Source organism: Mauremys mutica, chromosome 1 (assembly GCF_020497125.1).
Source record: "Mauremys mutica isolate MM-2020 ecotype Southern chromosome 1, ASM2049712v1, whole genome shotgun sequence".
NCBI classification, from domain to species: Eukaryota; Metazoa; Chordata; order Testudines; family Geoemydidae; genus Mauremys; species Mauremys mutica.
Window position 1 is genome coordinate 7,078,072 of NC_059072.1, and position 16,278 is coordinate 7,094,349.

Below are 16,278 nucleotides of genomic sequence, written 5' to 3' on the forward strand. Positions count from 1 at the left end.
CATTGCAAATGCTTGTAATAAACAGTTAAGGGGGTACACCGAGCTCAAAGAATCACACGTGTCTGGCTCAAGTCAGCTGACTCGGGACCCCAGAGGCTCAGGCTGCAGAGATTAAAAATCTTCATAGACATTTGAGACACTAGAGCCCGAGCTCTGTGACCCTCCCCCTCCACAGGGTCTCGACTCCCAGAGCTTGGGCTCCAGTTCTAGCCTGAACATCTACACCAAGGGTCGGCAACCTTTCAGGAGTGGTGCCGAGTCTTCATCTAGTCACTCTGATTTAAGGTTTCACGTGCCAGTCATACATTTGAATGTTTTTAGGTCTCTTTCTATAAGTCTCTAATATATAAATTAAACTATTGTTGTATGTAAAGTAAATAAGGTTTGTAAAATGTTTAAGAAGCCTCATTTAAAATTAAATTAAAATGCAGAGTCCCCCCCCCCCGCCCCCGGACCGGTGGCCAGGACCCAGGCAGTGTGAGTGCCACTGAAAATCAGCTCCTGTGCCGGTCACGGGCCATAGGTTGCTTACCCCTCACCTACACACAGTGATTTTTCAGCCCAGAAGCCTGTGTCCCCTGAGCCTGAATCAGCTGATCTAGGCCACCCACAGGGTTTTTTAAAATCCCCCACAGAGTCTGCCCAGTCAGTGGAGGGTTCAACTGGGTAATTTGATGGGGTGGGGGGAAGGCGGTGAGAGAACAAGACACAGCAAATAATAGCGTGACCCTAGAAAACGCTCCCAAGAGAGCTAAGGGTGCCGGTGCCCTCCCTCTGCGCACCAGCTGCTTGGTTCCACGTGTCACCTTCCCCTCTCGGTGCTGGAAGGGAGGTACCTTGGATTCACCCAGGTGCCGGAGGGCTGGAGCCAGGTGTCACTGTCCCTTGGGCTGCTGAGAGTCACACTGTCCCCTCCTCCCCCCCTCGCTGGCAAATGCCCCTGACAGGTTGCTGCGACTTTAATGCGAAACCGAAAGCGAAAGGCGCCGAGTCCACTGGAATTAAGTTTCCCCAAACTCTTCTGCGGTCTTTTCCAGGCGCCTGGGGCGGCTCCGCCGAGCCGGGACTTTGCGCCCTCACTCACATGCCCCCCTTTCAGGGGCCTTTCGGGGTTGCAACGTGCCCAGCCTGATACCCTGATGAAGCTGCCGCCGTCCCGGCCCCAGCCGCCGCCGCCGGGGATCTGACCCTGCGCGCCCGCCCTGGAGAGGCAGGCGCCCTTCCCTAGCGCTTCCCATGCCATGGCCCGGCTGCTGCTCCTGCTCTGCGGCATCGTCGGGCTCCTGTCCGCCGGCACCAGCGCGGCCGCGCTGCAAGGTAAGCGAGAGAGCGCAGCCTGCCAGCCGCTCCTCCTCCTCTTCCTCCGGAGCGCAGGGGAGGGGTGGGGGCTGCTCCCGGCAGGGGACGAGCCCGCCCCACCAGCCTGCGGTCCCGAGCGGAGACCATCGCCGCCGGCCTAGGGGGGCTCAGGTGTGCGGCGCGCCCTGGAGGGGGAGCGCACAGGAACGGAGCCACCTCCATGCGCTCGGGCCATGTGCGCTCCAGGGGGAGGAGGAGTCGGCGAGCCCCGGGGGCACCTGTAGCCGAGCCGTGCGCTCCAGGACGAGCCTGTGCGCGCCTCCCCAAGAGGAGGTTCCCCTGCGCGCCTCTTAAGCTCCAGCTCCGAGCCTGGCGACCAGCGGGGAGGCCCAGGCCCTTCCTGCAGAGCTGCCGCGACTGCTGTTGCCCCGCGTGCGGTCCTCCGGGCAGCTGCACCGGGAGGGGAACCGAAGGACCAGCTCGTGGCTGCACTAAAGGAACAGGGCACCGGGACCGTTCCCCTCCTTGTAGCCTCTTACCTGGGCCAGCCTCGGTTGCCAGCCCATCCTTGCATTGGGTCTCCCCCAAAGTGTGCGTGTGAGGGAGGGGAGGACACAGAGCCATCAGCCTCCCCCCTTTCCCCCCAGCCAGCCTTAACAGGGCATCATCTGCAAGGGGAGCCCACGCTGCACCGTTCCAGAGGGTGGCACAGTGGGAACCAGGGAGCCTTGGGAACCGTTGTGCCCCGCTGAGGCACTGTCCTGTAAAAGGTCTACTGGGATAGGGCTGGCCATTTAGGAAGCACTTGCCTGGGTGCTAGCCTCCTTAGTGGGGTGGAAAAGGGGTCCACCGGGGGTGGCAGCAGGTGCCCTTTGTAGGAATTCTGGGGGAGCCCTTTTCCACCCGTTTAAGGAGGCTAGCACCCAGGAAAGTGCTTCCCAAAGGGCTGAAAATCCACAGGTTTATCTTCAAAAACAACAAGGAGTCCAGTGGCACCTTACAGACTCACAGATTTATTTGGGCATAAGCTTTTGTGGGTAAAAAAAACAAACCACTTCTTCAGATGCATGGAGTGAAAATTACAGCTGCAGGCATTATATAATGACACATGAAGACAAGGGAGTTACCTCACTAGTGGAGAACCAGTGTTGACAGGGCCAATTCGATCAGGGTGGATGTAGTCCACTCCCAACCAGGGCCGGCTTTAAGCCGATTCACCCGATTCCCCGGAATCGGGCCCCGCGCTGAAGAGGGCCCCGCTCCGGGGGTGTTTGGTGGCATTTCAATGGTGGGGGGTCTGCTCTGGGGGTCTTTGGTGGCATTTTGGTGGCGGGGGGTCCTTCGGTGCCACAGCACTCGGTGGATGCCCCACTGCCGAGTATTCTAGTTGGGCCCCGCAGGTCATAAATCCGGCCCTGCTCCCAATAATAGATGAGGTGTCAATTCCAGGAGAGGCAAAGCTGCTTTTGTAATGAGCCAGCCACTCCCAGTCCCGATTCAAGCCCAAATTAATGGTGTTAAATTTGCAAATGAACAGGTTTATCTTGCATTTTTTTCCATGCCATGCACTCAGATATGCCCTGCACCTGACGTTGAACCAGTGACCAGTGTATTGTAACATATATCTGTGCTGTAGGTGACGTGCTGATATGATCCTGACCTCATGCATGCGCTGTGTGCAACTTGCAGGCTTGGGGCTAGAGTCTGTTCAGCATTCAGGGAACACTATGTCCACTAGGACTCGGGTTCTTGTTTCTCTTTCTGTTGTTGACTTTGTTACTGTAAAAATGCACAGTACGTCTGATGACGCTTGCCAAGAGCAACGCTCCAGAGCGGCCCGTGCTCCTGGACACAGCAGTGCAGGGGGAGCACTGTTCCATGTCAGATTTAGAACCCGTGTTTGTGCACATCCACTTCTCAATCTGCTGTTTTCTGCTTGTACCCCTCACACTTACCTCAGCTGTTCTATGTGACTGCCTGCCGGGACCTTTTATTTATTGGTGATTTTTTTTAAACTTAATTTTCATAAAGAAACCAAGAAAAACATTCATAAAAGTAATTGATGTATAGCTTGAATATGTTACCAAATATAGCACATTTTGCAGGATATCTAATACAAGTATGCAGTTATGCAACTTTACAACATCCTAACTGCATTCCCTTCTCTTTCACACTTTGTGACACTCCACCAGCTTCTGTTGATGCCATCAACATTAACCTTTGTACTGTACCTAACAAAGATCTTTCACTGTCAGCCGATTCCCCTGGTTAAATGTGCAGCCAGCTTTTTGGTGGACTGTATATAAGGGGCATTTACTGTAATTACCTCTCACTGTATGAAACCTGACTTGAAATCAGAGCCACCGGGCACTGCGCGCATTGCATATTGTCTAGGATTTGATGGGAGAAGAGAATCCTCTTTCTGGAATACATTTAGGAGCCCCTTGTAATGACTTTCCCACCCAAAAGGAGATGAGTTGGATGAAACTTTGAATAAGGGGAGTCAGACTGCGGTTGGCCCTGTGTGAGTGCGCAAAGGGAGAGGGATGTCCTCAGGGGTGAAAGTAACTTAAAGGACTTACCAGTACTCCGGAGTCCTTAGGAGGGGGCGTGGTCTCTACCAGAAGAGGCGGGGCCTTTATATACCTGGGTGCTTTAAATCAGGATTTAAAGAGCCATGGGCTGGGGCTGTGGTAGCAGCACCTGGGAGCCCCAGGCCCTTTAAATCACCCCCAGAGCTACCAGCTGCAGAGGTGGCTAGCTGTGACCCCCTGGCCCTTTAAATCACCGCCAGAGCCCCAGTCCTGCTACCCCAGGGCTCCAGCAGTGGGGCTCGGGTGGCGAGTTAAAGGGCCCCAGAGGGTAGCAGCAGTGGGAGCCCTGAGCCCTTTAAATCACCACCAGAGCTGTGCTGCCAGAGCCCCGGGACAGCAGCAGCAGCCAGGGGCCCAGGGCTCCGGCTGCTGCTACCACCCCGGGCCCTTTAAATGATCCCCGGAACCTGCTGGAGCCCTGGGGTAGCGGCGATGGTGCTCCGGCGGCAAGTTAAAGGGCCTGGGGCTGTAGTGGTGGCCGAGTCCCTGGCCCTTTAAATCACCGCTGCCACTACCCCAGGGCTTCGGCAGGCTCCAGGGATGATTTTAAAGGGCCCGGGGTGGTAGCGGCTACCAGAGCCCCAGACCCTTTAAATCATCCCCGGAGCCCTGGGGAGGCGGCGGCGGAGCTCCGGCGGCTATTTTAAGCGCCGGGGCGGTAGGGGCTGCTGCAGCCCCGGATCCTTTAAATAGCTGCCGGAGCCCCACTGCAGCTACCCCAGGGCTCCAGCAGGCTCCGGGGATGATTTAAAGGGCCCGGGGTGGTAGCGGCTACTGGAGCCCTGGACCCTCTAAATCGTCCCCAGAGCCCTGCTGCCAGAGTCCTGGGGAGGCGGCGGCGGGTCTCCGGTGGCTATTTTAAGGGCCGGGGCTGTAACAGCTGCCGCAGCCCCGGATCCTTTAAATAGCTGCCGGAGCCCCGCTGCTGCTACCCCAGGGCTCCGGGGATGATTTAAAGGGCCCGGGGCGGTAGCTGCGGCAGACGCCTCGGGCCCTTTATATCACTGCCTGAGCCCCACCGCTTCCCCAGGGCTCCGGCAGCAGGGCTCTGGCGGCAATTTAAACGGCCCAGGGCTCCAGCGGCTGCTGGGAGCCCCAGGCCTTTTAAACTGCTGCCAGGGGAAGCCAATCTGCCCCGGTACGGCACACAGGCTCTTGCCGGTACGCTCGCTGTACCAGGGTGTACCGGCTTACTTTCACCTCTGGATGTCCTTGTGCCCCTGCACAGAGCCAACGGTAGTATGAGTGGGTGAGGTTAGAGCAGCTCTTCTCCTCCAGGCAGAGGGAGCGGGAAAGTGTGGGCCATCCTGCTGCTTTCTCTTCCCCACCACAGTCAGGTGCAGAGCGGAGCTCACACTGCGTTGGGCAAAAGGGTGGCAGAACTGTCACTGCAACGTGGCTCCTGCTCATTTCCTTTAGCCTTGTTAGTCTCTTTGTATGATGTGCTACCAGAAGGATAGTCAGCTACTCGGGTGATGAGGACAGTATAAGAACCGCTGTAGAGCCGAATAGAATAGATCCAAGGAGAACAGTGGGTGCAGCTTTCTCACACTGATATTTAGCTACTGGAGTAGGAAGAGGAAGGAAATATTCAGGGAGCAAACAGTGGAGGAAATAGAGCGTTTTGCTGAAAGACGGAGACAGCTGGCTGTGAATAAATGTTTCAAACTGGGGATGGAGGAAGCCTAAGGAAGCTGAAACCAAGTTGGGCCCACTTGCCAAAAGGAAATATTTGCACATTCCTCCTCCATTCCCCCCTGTGGAAGTGATTTTAAACACCTTTTTTTACCGATTTGTAATTAAAACATACTTTGGAAACGTAATGGCCTCAAATGCTGCACTCACTCACACCTGGGCAAGGCCACTGGCATAAATTCATTCATTTCTTTCCATTTATAAAAGACAGCAACCTGGACTCTAGATACTTAAACAACAATTTTAAATGATCAAAGATAAACATCCAGAATAGACTGTCTTTACTGCCAGAGCCGCGGTACAATAGTCATATAAACAGCCCTTGACACTCAAACAAATGTCCCGCAACAAATTCTGAATCTTGGCAGGGGGCTAGACTAGATGACCCTAGGCGTGACTTCTAACCTTATGGATCTATGGCTCTAGCAGACTGCATAAATGTTCTTAATCCACCTTGCCCAGAAAATCCTGGGGAAAACAAGATCAACCTTTTAAATATGTCCCGGAGCTCAGAATAACTAGGAAATGTCAGACCAAAGAGAAAAGCCAATTCTATAGTTGAGGAACTTTCCTGGAGAAGTTCTCAAGCATCTCCTTCAAAGGTGACTTGCAAAGGATTAAAAATTGGGTTTGTGCTATTTTGCTTATGTATAAAATGGCCCGTAGAGTATTTTTTCCTCCCTTCTTATTGCTTTTTTAATCTTAAAAATACCAGGATTATTAAATCTGGTCATCCCTGGTTTTGCCAGAGGACTTGTTGGGAGCCACAACTGTATGTACTGAATGCTTTTTCAGCCCTTATTGGAAGGAGCGAGGGTTCTGCATCATTAACAAAAGAGCTTTTCTCCCAAGTGTTTTAGTTAAATAAGTATTAACATAACTAAAGAGTTTTATATAGTGTAAATAAAAACCATGTCCCCTTCTCAATTCATCAGATTTAACCGAAGCAGACAGTATCTCTGCTGTCAAAAATAGATGAGTCTTCAGTTGTCCAGAGTAGACCAGCTCTGAGTTTCTAGTATTAAAACAAAACAAAACAAAAAAAACCACAGGGGAAAACCACCAAAACCCCTTAACTGCCCACTTCTCCCCTGCCACACACACATTGCTCAGACCATCTTTATATATCAAAGAGGGTCAAAGCCCCTAGATTTTTCCCCTTTGCTGGTCATCTTTAAACCGTGGATGCTATTAGGTCTAGCTTCCCTGGGCAGATCATTGGCAATTGGCCAAACATATAAATACAAGCAGTCGGAGAGAAAACAGTGACAACCTCTATGACTGAACTATGCAATGGAGTGTTAGCGGCAGCACAGGCCTAGCCCTGCATGTTGCCCTAGCAACATGCCTCTGTTCTGCCTGCAGTGGACCAGCTCTGGCGTGAGAATAGTTCAGGCTCCAGGCGTATCCAGTCACTGGCCCATTCTGCTGAGACTGCTCATGAGCGGGCAGAGTTGTGGTACGACTGTGGATTCCTCGTGGAATTTAGGGACTGATTCCAATCTCAACTCGCACTCATATTGCACCAGCATCACTGCATTGACTTCAGTCGTTTTACACTTGTGACACATGGCTAGAAAAATAAATAACCCTCAAAAGACTTGTGGAGAGATAATATTTGTGTTTTTGTTATTTACATGTGTATGAGTAGGGTGGACGATGTAATCAACAGTCCCTGTCTGTGCTGTATTCTGATAATTCAGAGGTCAAAAGAAGATCCTAGCATTTCAATGAATTGTAGACACAGGATATCTCCATATTCATCTCTTTGAAATGTTCTGTGAATGGTGGAAGAACAAGCAAATGGCCTCATGTTAATTCTATAGCTAAGTACAGGTGATGGACCTCCTTCAAAGTCATGTTAACTACCTTTTGAACTCCAGCTTGTCAAAAGACATGAAATTGTATAAAATATCCTTGGGTCCTGATTCTGTCATCTGAGAGCTGCTTAGGCATTTTAGTCACAAGACTGAGGTCCCAGTTATGCTGGTATGCCATGAATGTGAGATCTGGACATTGGACTATAACCCATGAACTATTTCTGAAAGAACTCTTTGCAACTACAAAGCTCACCATCTATGCACTGAATTGAACTCATGTCTGTATGTACATTGATCTTTTAAGCATACTCTGTCTCTTTTGTTTTTTAATAAAGTTTAGTTTAGATAATAAGAATTGGCTGTAGCATGTATTTGAGTAAGATCTGGAATATTCATTAACCTGAGAGATAATGTGTCTGATCCTTTGGGATTGGTAGAACCTTTTCTTTTATATGATGAAATAAGATTTTCAGAAATCATCATATTTGACGTGGGTACCTGGATGGAGGCCTGAGGCTGGATCACTTTAAGGGAACTGTGATGTTTGGACGTCTGAGTAACCAGTGAGGTTATAAAGAAGCTGTTTTATGCTGGCTCGGTAAATCTAAGTGTTGGAATATCCACCAGCTTTATGGGGATTGTCTGCCCCGTTCTTTGCCGTTCACCCTGAGTGACCACAGCTGATTCCCACTAGGACCCCGATCACAACATTACTGTGAGATCAGAATCAAGCCCCATGGATTTCACAGCTGCAAACACAGTTATTTAAACAAAGTCTGGTTAGTTTCTGTAATTTCAATCAAAACACCTTTGACGGTAGTTGAGCAGTATACTTTTGAAGAATTCACTCACCAGAAATGAGCTGGTGTTATGTAGCTAGAGCACCAGCCTCTAGGACTCAGGCGACCTGTGTTCTAATCTTGGCTCTTCCACTGGCCTGCTGGGTGACCTCAGGCAAGTTAGTGCATTGTTCTGTGCCTCAGTTTTCCCCACCTGTAAATTGGGGATAATGATACTGCCCTCCTTTCTAAAATGCTTTGAGATCTACTGATGAAAAGCACCACATAACAGCAAGGTGGTGTTATTATTGCTTTCCTTTCAGTCCAGGGTGAATCAATATGTACAAAGCACACTTAGGTGTTGTACAGCATTGTGGGTGTAAGTTTGTCAACGTGAGGTCTAGGAGAGCTAGCGAAAGCTTTCCAGAGTCCTTAACTACTTGGTGATAAATTCTCCCAACTCAGATGTTCAAGTGGTACGTTCTAGTGTCAATTAATAAATAATAGTACTCAGCACTTTTCCTGTATAGGTTCCAATGTGCTTGACCAAGGAAGGCCACTATCACTAGCACCATTTTACATGTGGGGAAACTGAGGCACAGAGACGGTAACGTGACTTGCCCATGGTTTGTAAGGCACTAGGGCATAGACAGTCTGGCCTAGCAGTCACAGCTGGGCTGATGGCCACAAGTCAAGGATGGCTACGAGGCAGTAGTCAGCAAGCTGGGAGCAACAGGCAAGAGTCAGAATTAGAGATAGTTACCAGGCTGGACTCTGAGACCGGAGATCAGAGAGCAAAGTGAGGTCTGGCATCACAGCTAGCCATGTTACCCATAGAACTTCCTACACCACCCTCCAGGGTTAAATAGTGAGCATGGGCCAATCAGAAAGCCACAGGGTACTGTTGCTCAGGCCTGTTTGAGTGATATGGCTAGTGCTCCTTGGCTATAATTCTGTGTGAGCTGGTGGCAACATAGGTACCTCCGTTGTTCCAGTCTCTGTAGACCTGGGTTCTACTCTCATGAATTCTTACATGGTTGCTGAAAACTGACCCCCCACCAAGTGCTGCATCTGTTACACAAGGGAAGTAGTGTTCACTGGATCATTTATGTGCAGCATACAAAGAAATCCATGTAGACATCTTGATCAGCTACTGCCTCCTTTCTGTCCTCACCTGAACCTGATATTCAACTTATGATGCCCTTGAAAGATCACTGTGAGAAAGGAATAAAACCAAAGTATATTTGTACCATAAGAATCTCAGTGTGGGTGAGGAAAACATCTGCAATTGTGATGTATAAATATTTTCAAGTTGATCGAAACGCCATATCTCTGAGAAAGAGTTAATGCACTAGTGGGTTGGTGGGAAATCTCAGGTGACTGCCAATGAGGCGTCTGTGTTCTGAGCTCAACACAGACATGGCTCTTTCATAGTCTGTTGGGAATGTGCTTAAAGGCCTGTACATCCCGTTGGTCAACAATATGCATCTTTGACAATGAATTCCAATATAAATAAATATGAATATATAGGCTGCAGTATTTGTGATTCTGGAGTTTCCAGTAGAGACTGGAAGCTTCACCAAGATCAGGACCCTATTCTGCCACAGGTTGCATGTATGAATCACTGTCCTGAAGTGATTACAATCTAAAGTAGACAAGACAGATTTATTATCTCTTCTTTACAGACTGTGAATTAAGGAAAGCAATTAAGCATGGGCTTAACTTTAAGCCCATGCTTAAATCCCATTAAAGTTAAGCATATTCTTAAGTGTTCTCCTGATCAGGCCAGGGAGATTAAGTAACAAAAGGAATCAGTGGTAGAGGCAGAAACTGAACTGAGGCCTGCTCTTCACTAAAAAGTTAGGTCACGAAAAACTCACACTCCAGAGCAACGTTGTTAAACTGACCTAATCCCAGTGCTAGGTCAATGGAAGAATTCTTCTGTTAAACCTAGCTACCGCCTCTCAGAGAGGTGGATTACCTACGCCGATGAGAGACCCCTTCTGGTCAGCTCAAGTAGTGTCGCTGTAGCATTTTGAGTGTAGACAAGCCCGTAGGCACCAACTTGCTGTTTGGGCCGGTTGTCCTGCACTGCTAGTGCCCAGAGGCCACAATGCTTATGTTCACAGCATCTCCAGGGATTTCTGTACAATGGATGCTTATAGAGAGGCAGTGGAATTATTGATTTAATGCCACAATGAAATGGATCTACCGCCTCTCTATGAAGTGACTGCAGAAGCTACCACAAGCCCAGCCATGTGACCTGCGCTGCCATCCATGTGATCTCTCATGGACTTCGGAATGCACTAGTAGTGGGGAAAGGGAAGAGGGAGCACAGGCTGGGGACCAGAGAGTGTTTCCAGCAGCGGAGGGGGATGGCTTAGTGAGACTTGCTCCGGAAATGCTGCTGGGAACCATAGGTGCCGACTTCTTCTGGAGCCAGTGGATGCTCAAACCCCCAACCTGCCCCCCAGCCCCACCCTGACTCCACCCCTGTCCTGCCCCCCATTCCAACCCCTTCACCAAAGTTCCCATCTCAACTCCGCCCCCCCGCCCCTATTCGACTCCTTCCCCAAATCCCTGCCCCAGCCCTGCCTCCTCCCTTGAGCACGCCACGTTCCCGCTCCTCCCTCTTCCCTCCCAGAGCTTGCTACAGCTCTTTGATGGCAGCAAGCGCTGGGAGGGAGGGAGGAATGGAAACGTGGCGTGCTGGGAGGAGGCGGCGGAGGAGGTGAGGCGAGCCGGGGGGCCGGTGAGCTTGGCTGCCGGTAGGTGCAGAGCACCCATTAATTTTTCCCTAGGGGTGCTCCAGACCCGGAGCACCCACCGGGTCGGTGCCTGTGCTGTGAACCATCCCCAACTTCAGACTAGTCTCAGCAGCAGCTGTACTTGTGAGTCCCTGAAAACTGACAGCCTCCAGCTGTCTACACCTGAAAACTAGCCAGTTTTCTACAGATTAAACTTGTTAGTACCCATTGGTGTGTGCCTACGCATCACAGGCACTGACTTTTTTTTCCCCCATGGGTGCTCCACCCCCGCTCCGCCCAAGGCCCTACCTCCACTCCGCTTCTTTTCCCGAGGTCGTGCCCTTGCTTCGCCTACTCCTGCCGCTGCTTTGCCCTGGAAGCCCCGCCCTCACCCCGCCTCTTCTCACCCCTGCTCCGCCCCCTCTCCTGAGGCCCCTCCCCCACCTACTGCTCCTTCCTTTCAGCCCTCTCCAAAGCACCTCCCACCAGCCACTGAACAGCTGTCAGGCTGTCAGCCCTGGGGCCACCAAACAGCTATGGCTGGTGGGTGCTAAGTACCTGCTGTTTTTTTTTTCCATGGGTGCTTGGGCCCTAGAGCTCCCCCCACAGAGTTGGCGCCTATGCTAAGCATTATCCATGGAAAGTGAGAGAGAAGCACGTGGTCCTCACTGACACAGAAAGTGTGGTATTTTTAACACGGAGATAGCAAATGTGCTCTAGTTATCTTGCTGCTAAATCCTAAGTGGAGACAAGGCATTTACAATGTTTCCCGTGCTGTCACCAGCCATCATCAGCACTCTGACCCCTGCCCTGGGTTAACCTGATTGGCAGTTAAAGCACAGGCAGAGATGGAGGGCTAACCTGCCTAAAATAGTACCATTGCAGCATGCATCTGGGAGAACATCAACTGCACGGCATGCTAGGTTGTGTCCGACAGAAAAGCACTAGGTACACCAGCTTCATGCCTGTCCTTGTCAGATAGTGGAAAGCATTCCAGGGAATCAGAGTTCACAAGCTTTTAGCCATGGCAGGGTGTGTGTTTCACTCAGCTGATCAAATATTAAACAGACCGCTCAGAGCCCTAATGTTCACTTGGGCTGTATTTTGGTTTTTTTGGTCTTTGAAAAGATAATTAGGGCTTAATTAGTATAATTTATTGAGCACCAAGAGAATGCTCATTACTTCACAAATATCTAGAGACAGTCTCTGCCCTAAAATGTTTAAAATCTACTGCAGGCACAAGACTAAACTCTTTAGACACAAATCGATTTTCTGCCACACTGCGGGAGCGAATGGTTGGAAAGAGCAGTTATTGGCACATGTCAGCAGAAAGGATGACTTATTATGCAGTAGCAGCTGCTTGAAACCCAAGGCAGGCAGAGAAGGGATGGGATGGGAGCCAAAGCAGGTGACTTTCCATCCTGAAACTGAGCTAAGTAATAAAGCATTTGAGCCAACTCCAGTTGTTGTCCTGGATGTTCAGACTTGTTCGCAGTGGCCGTTTTACATTGCATACTGTCTGGGAACATTCAACCACAAGTGATGAGACTCAGTGCAGGAACAACTGGATGAAAGTCAACGGTGTGTGTGTGGGTGTTGTGTTATGCAGGATCAGACTAAATTAGCATAATGGTCCCGTAATGGGGGGAACTCATTGCTAGTGCGCCCCCTTGAGCCAGGACACAGCATTGCAGGCATTCCCCCTGGTTATCAGTGTCTCTCTTAGGGCTGCAGCCTCCATTACTCCCACTCTGGAGTTCTGTCTCCTTGTGCAGCTTCTTCGCTAACCCAGTACTAAGGAGATCCCCTAACAGCCTCTCTTACAGCCCCCTGACTCCAGAGTCTTCCCTCTACATTGATTCAGGCCTGTCTTCATGGAGCCCTGTCCTCCTCCTCAACTGGGCCTGACTCCACCACAGCTACCCCCACCCCAGGTTAACCCTTCATTTGCCAGCGTAGGGCATATGCCGCATCACAGCTCCCTTCTGGCCTTAAAGTCTATTAGAGTGTCTAAAGCAGGGACTTGAAGTCAGGATTAGGGTTGCCAGCCATCCAGGATTGGCTTGGAGTCTCCAGGAATTAAAGTTTAATCTTTAATTAAAGAGTATGTCATGTGACAAAATCTCCAGGAGTACATCCAACCAAAACTGGCAACCCTAGTCAGGATTCCTAGGTTCTTCTTCAAGTATTTGGGTGGATCCCACTCACGGTGCACAGGCAGGAGCTGATAATGTTTTCACCAGCATTGTCAGTTAGGGACTTTGTGTGTGCCCCACCTGCCCTCCTCCTCCCCCTCCCCAGGGCATAAAGGGCAGAGCGATCCCAGATGCTCCTCAGTTCCTTCTTTCCACCACTGGCAGTGAGTTGGAACAACCTCAGTGTCCCCACAGATGCTCGAGGTAGGCTTGCAACATAGTTGTTTATCATTGTGACTATATTTATTTTATTGTCACTGGTTAAAGTTTACTCATTTAAGCTGCTGGAAAAAAGTATCTATGGTTTTCAATAAGAGTTAGGTTAGAGTAGTACCGGGGTTATCAGCCTCATGGTTGAACCTAGGTCTCCCCAACATGAGACCCTGCAATTCCCTTGATTGACGCACACATTCCATGTCGCTTTTGTTTCAGGGAGAGCCCTATCCCCACAAAGTATGTGACTAATCTGTTATGCCCAAAATGCACCCAAAAATCAAGGAAGACCCATCTGAGACTTTTCAGGATGGAAAAGTCTGTGAGGGAAGCATGTGATTCGGGAGTGATCTGGAGAGAAAGGGTGCCTGCTCCTTCCTAAAAACTTCATGCTTCTAGTTCTCCATCTACAAGAGACATTGCTCTGAGCTCTTCAGGACTGAAGAGAGCTCATGCTTCATCCAAAAGCTCTAAGACTGTATCTCAGAAGTCCTCGGAGCAGTGAGGCACCCCTGTTGTTTGTGGAAGAAAGAAACACAGATGCTTCTCAGCGCCAGTCCACACCTCTGGTACTGAGCAAGAAAAAGCCATAGATCACTATAGAGTCGACTAGTTCTGCACTGGGGAAGCCGGTACGTGATATGTCATCGAACTCAGCACCAATCCTCACCGAACAAAAATGGTTCTCTTGGAACAACTATTGGCATCTGGGGTGTTGATAATTTAAAAATCCCGTGGCACCAGCCAGCACACTGGCACTGACTCACCCAGTGCCGATTCATTTGGTACCACTTCCCACAATGCACAGGTTTCTGGTACTGACAGTTTCAATAGAGGTGTCCTGCACTGCCCCAGCGGAACTGAGAGACCGCCTGAACTGGAATAAAATCTTCACTGTTTACAATCTCAAAATCTACCTTGGGTATTGGCAATGCAGATCTCTCTTCATCCACCTGAGACTCAGAGAAAATCTGGGAGCCCACCTCAGAGTCTCCAAGATCTCAGCTCCTCCTATTTAGCTTAACAAAGAGGTGACTTGATTATAGGCTGTTAGTACCTACATGGGGAACAGATATTTAACAATGGTCTCTTCAATCTAGCAGAGAAAGGTCTAAGATTTGATTTTTCAACAGTGAGAGTAATTAACCATTGCAACAATTTACCGAGTCTTGTGGTGGATTCTCCATGACTGACAATTTTTAAATCAAGGTTGGATATTTCTCTAAAAGATCTGCCCTAGGAATTATTTTGGGGAAGTTCTATGGCCTGTGTTATACAGGAGGTGCGACTAGATGATCACAGTAATCCCTTCTGGCCTTGGAATCTATGAACAAATGAATCCTCCGATTGAGGGATTTTCATCATCCTCTTCCTTGGCCGCTTCCAGCAGGAACCTTTTCTCCTGGTTGCTCCAGAGACAGGGACTATCATAAAAACGATTCTCACCGCAATCCACTTCCACAGAGGTCATGTACTTGAAATTCCCATTCTTCTTGGATGCCACCTCACTGGTCAAATATAATGTATTCTTATGGCTTCTAGACTTGGTCATACAAGCATTCATGGGCACACTCAGTATCTTGGCCACTTCTAGTCTTCTCCTTCAAGAGGCTCAGAGAGGATGCCATTCCAGAGGAGCAGCAACTGCAGAATGAAGGAGAGGACATGGGTCGACAAGAGGACCCATCAATGCCTTTATATTTTGCACCCTCCTCTCTGGATGAAGACGTGGTTTTATCTGTTCCTGATATCACTGAGGGCTGTAAGGCATTTCAAGACTTCCTCAAAAAGATGGCAGAAGCCTTGAAATCCTCTTTAGAAAGCATGTAAACTATTTGATATCTTACAACCAGTCTCTCAGGATTGCATGCCCATAAATGAGGAAATTTTGGACCCAGCCAAGGACGTATGGGCTACTCCAGCCTCCATCCCTGCCCCATCTCCAGTGCATAGGGCACCTGCACACCATGAGTGGGATCTCATGGACAGACCATCTCAAAGAACCAAAGTAACCATTTTTTCTAGTCCTTCTTCTCCCAGTAATTTACAAAATAATCTTGGGCAACTCACCAAGGGTCAGTTTTTCAAAAGTGGCTCTTAATTTTGGGTATCCACCTTTAGACATTGAGGTTTGGATTTTCAAAGGGACCTAATGAAGTTAGGCATCCAACTCCCAGGGAAAGTCACCTAACTCTTTAGAAAAATGAACAGGAGTACTTGTGGCACCTTAGAGACTAACAAATTTATTTCAGCATAAGCTTTCGTGAGCTGCAGTTCACTTCTTTGGATGCATGGACTGGAACACACAGACAGAAGATATTTATACATACAGAGAACATGAAAAGGTGGAAGTACGCATACCAACTGTAAGAGTCCAATCAATTGGTATGCATACTTCCACCTTTTCATGTTCTCTGTATGTATAAATATCTCCTGTCTGTGTGTTCCATTCTATGCATCCAAAGAAGTGAGCTGTAGCCCACGAAAGCTTATGCTGAAATAAATTTATTAGTCTCTAAGGTGCCACAAGGACTCCTGTTCTTTTTGCGGATACAGACTAACACGGCTGCTACTCTGAAACCTAACTCTTTAGGGCTCCTTTGTGTATCTCAGCCCTCGGACCTGATTTGCCCCTGTCTGGCGCTTCACGTAATCATTCACACCCATGCACAGTGGATATAAAACACGACCAATTCAGAATTCACCCCTCACTGATACAAATGGGAGTGTTTTGAACCTATTTTGCACAGATACAAAAAAATTCACAAGGTGCACGGCAGTGGAGAATTGAGTCCCTGTGGCCCGAGTTTCAGAAAGGTGCATCTGTAGTTCCCAGTGGTGTGATGTGTTTATCTCCTCTGAAAATCAGACACCGTGAGGTGTCTAAAGTTGGACATTCAAAAACACAAAACCCCAAATTAGAGACTACTTAAAAA

The 16,278-nt window shown here is 49.3% G+C and overlaps 1 protein-coding gene across 1 annotated transcript in view; it reads left to right on the plus strand.

The window, feature by feature from the left end:
* Window positions 1-944: 944 nt before the first annotated feature.
* Window positions 945-16,278, plus strand: part of IL15RA (interleukin 15 receptor subunit alpha) — an 82,397-nt gene continuing 67,063 nt past the window's right edge. The window contains exon 1 of the mRNA XM_045028574.1: window positions 945-1,317. Coding sequence (XP_044884509.1) covers window positions 1,242-1,317 — 76 coding nt within the window. The 5' untranslated portion in view covers window positions 945-1,241. The remainder of the gene's footprint in view (window positions 1,318-16,278) is intronic.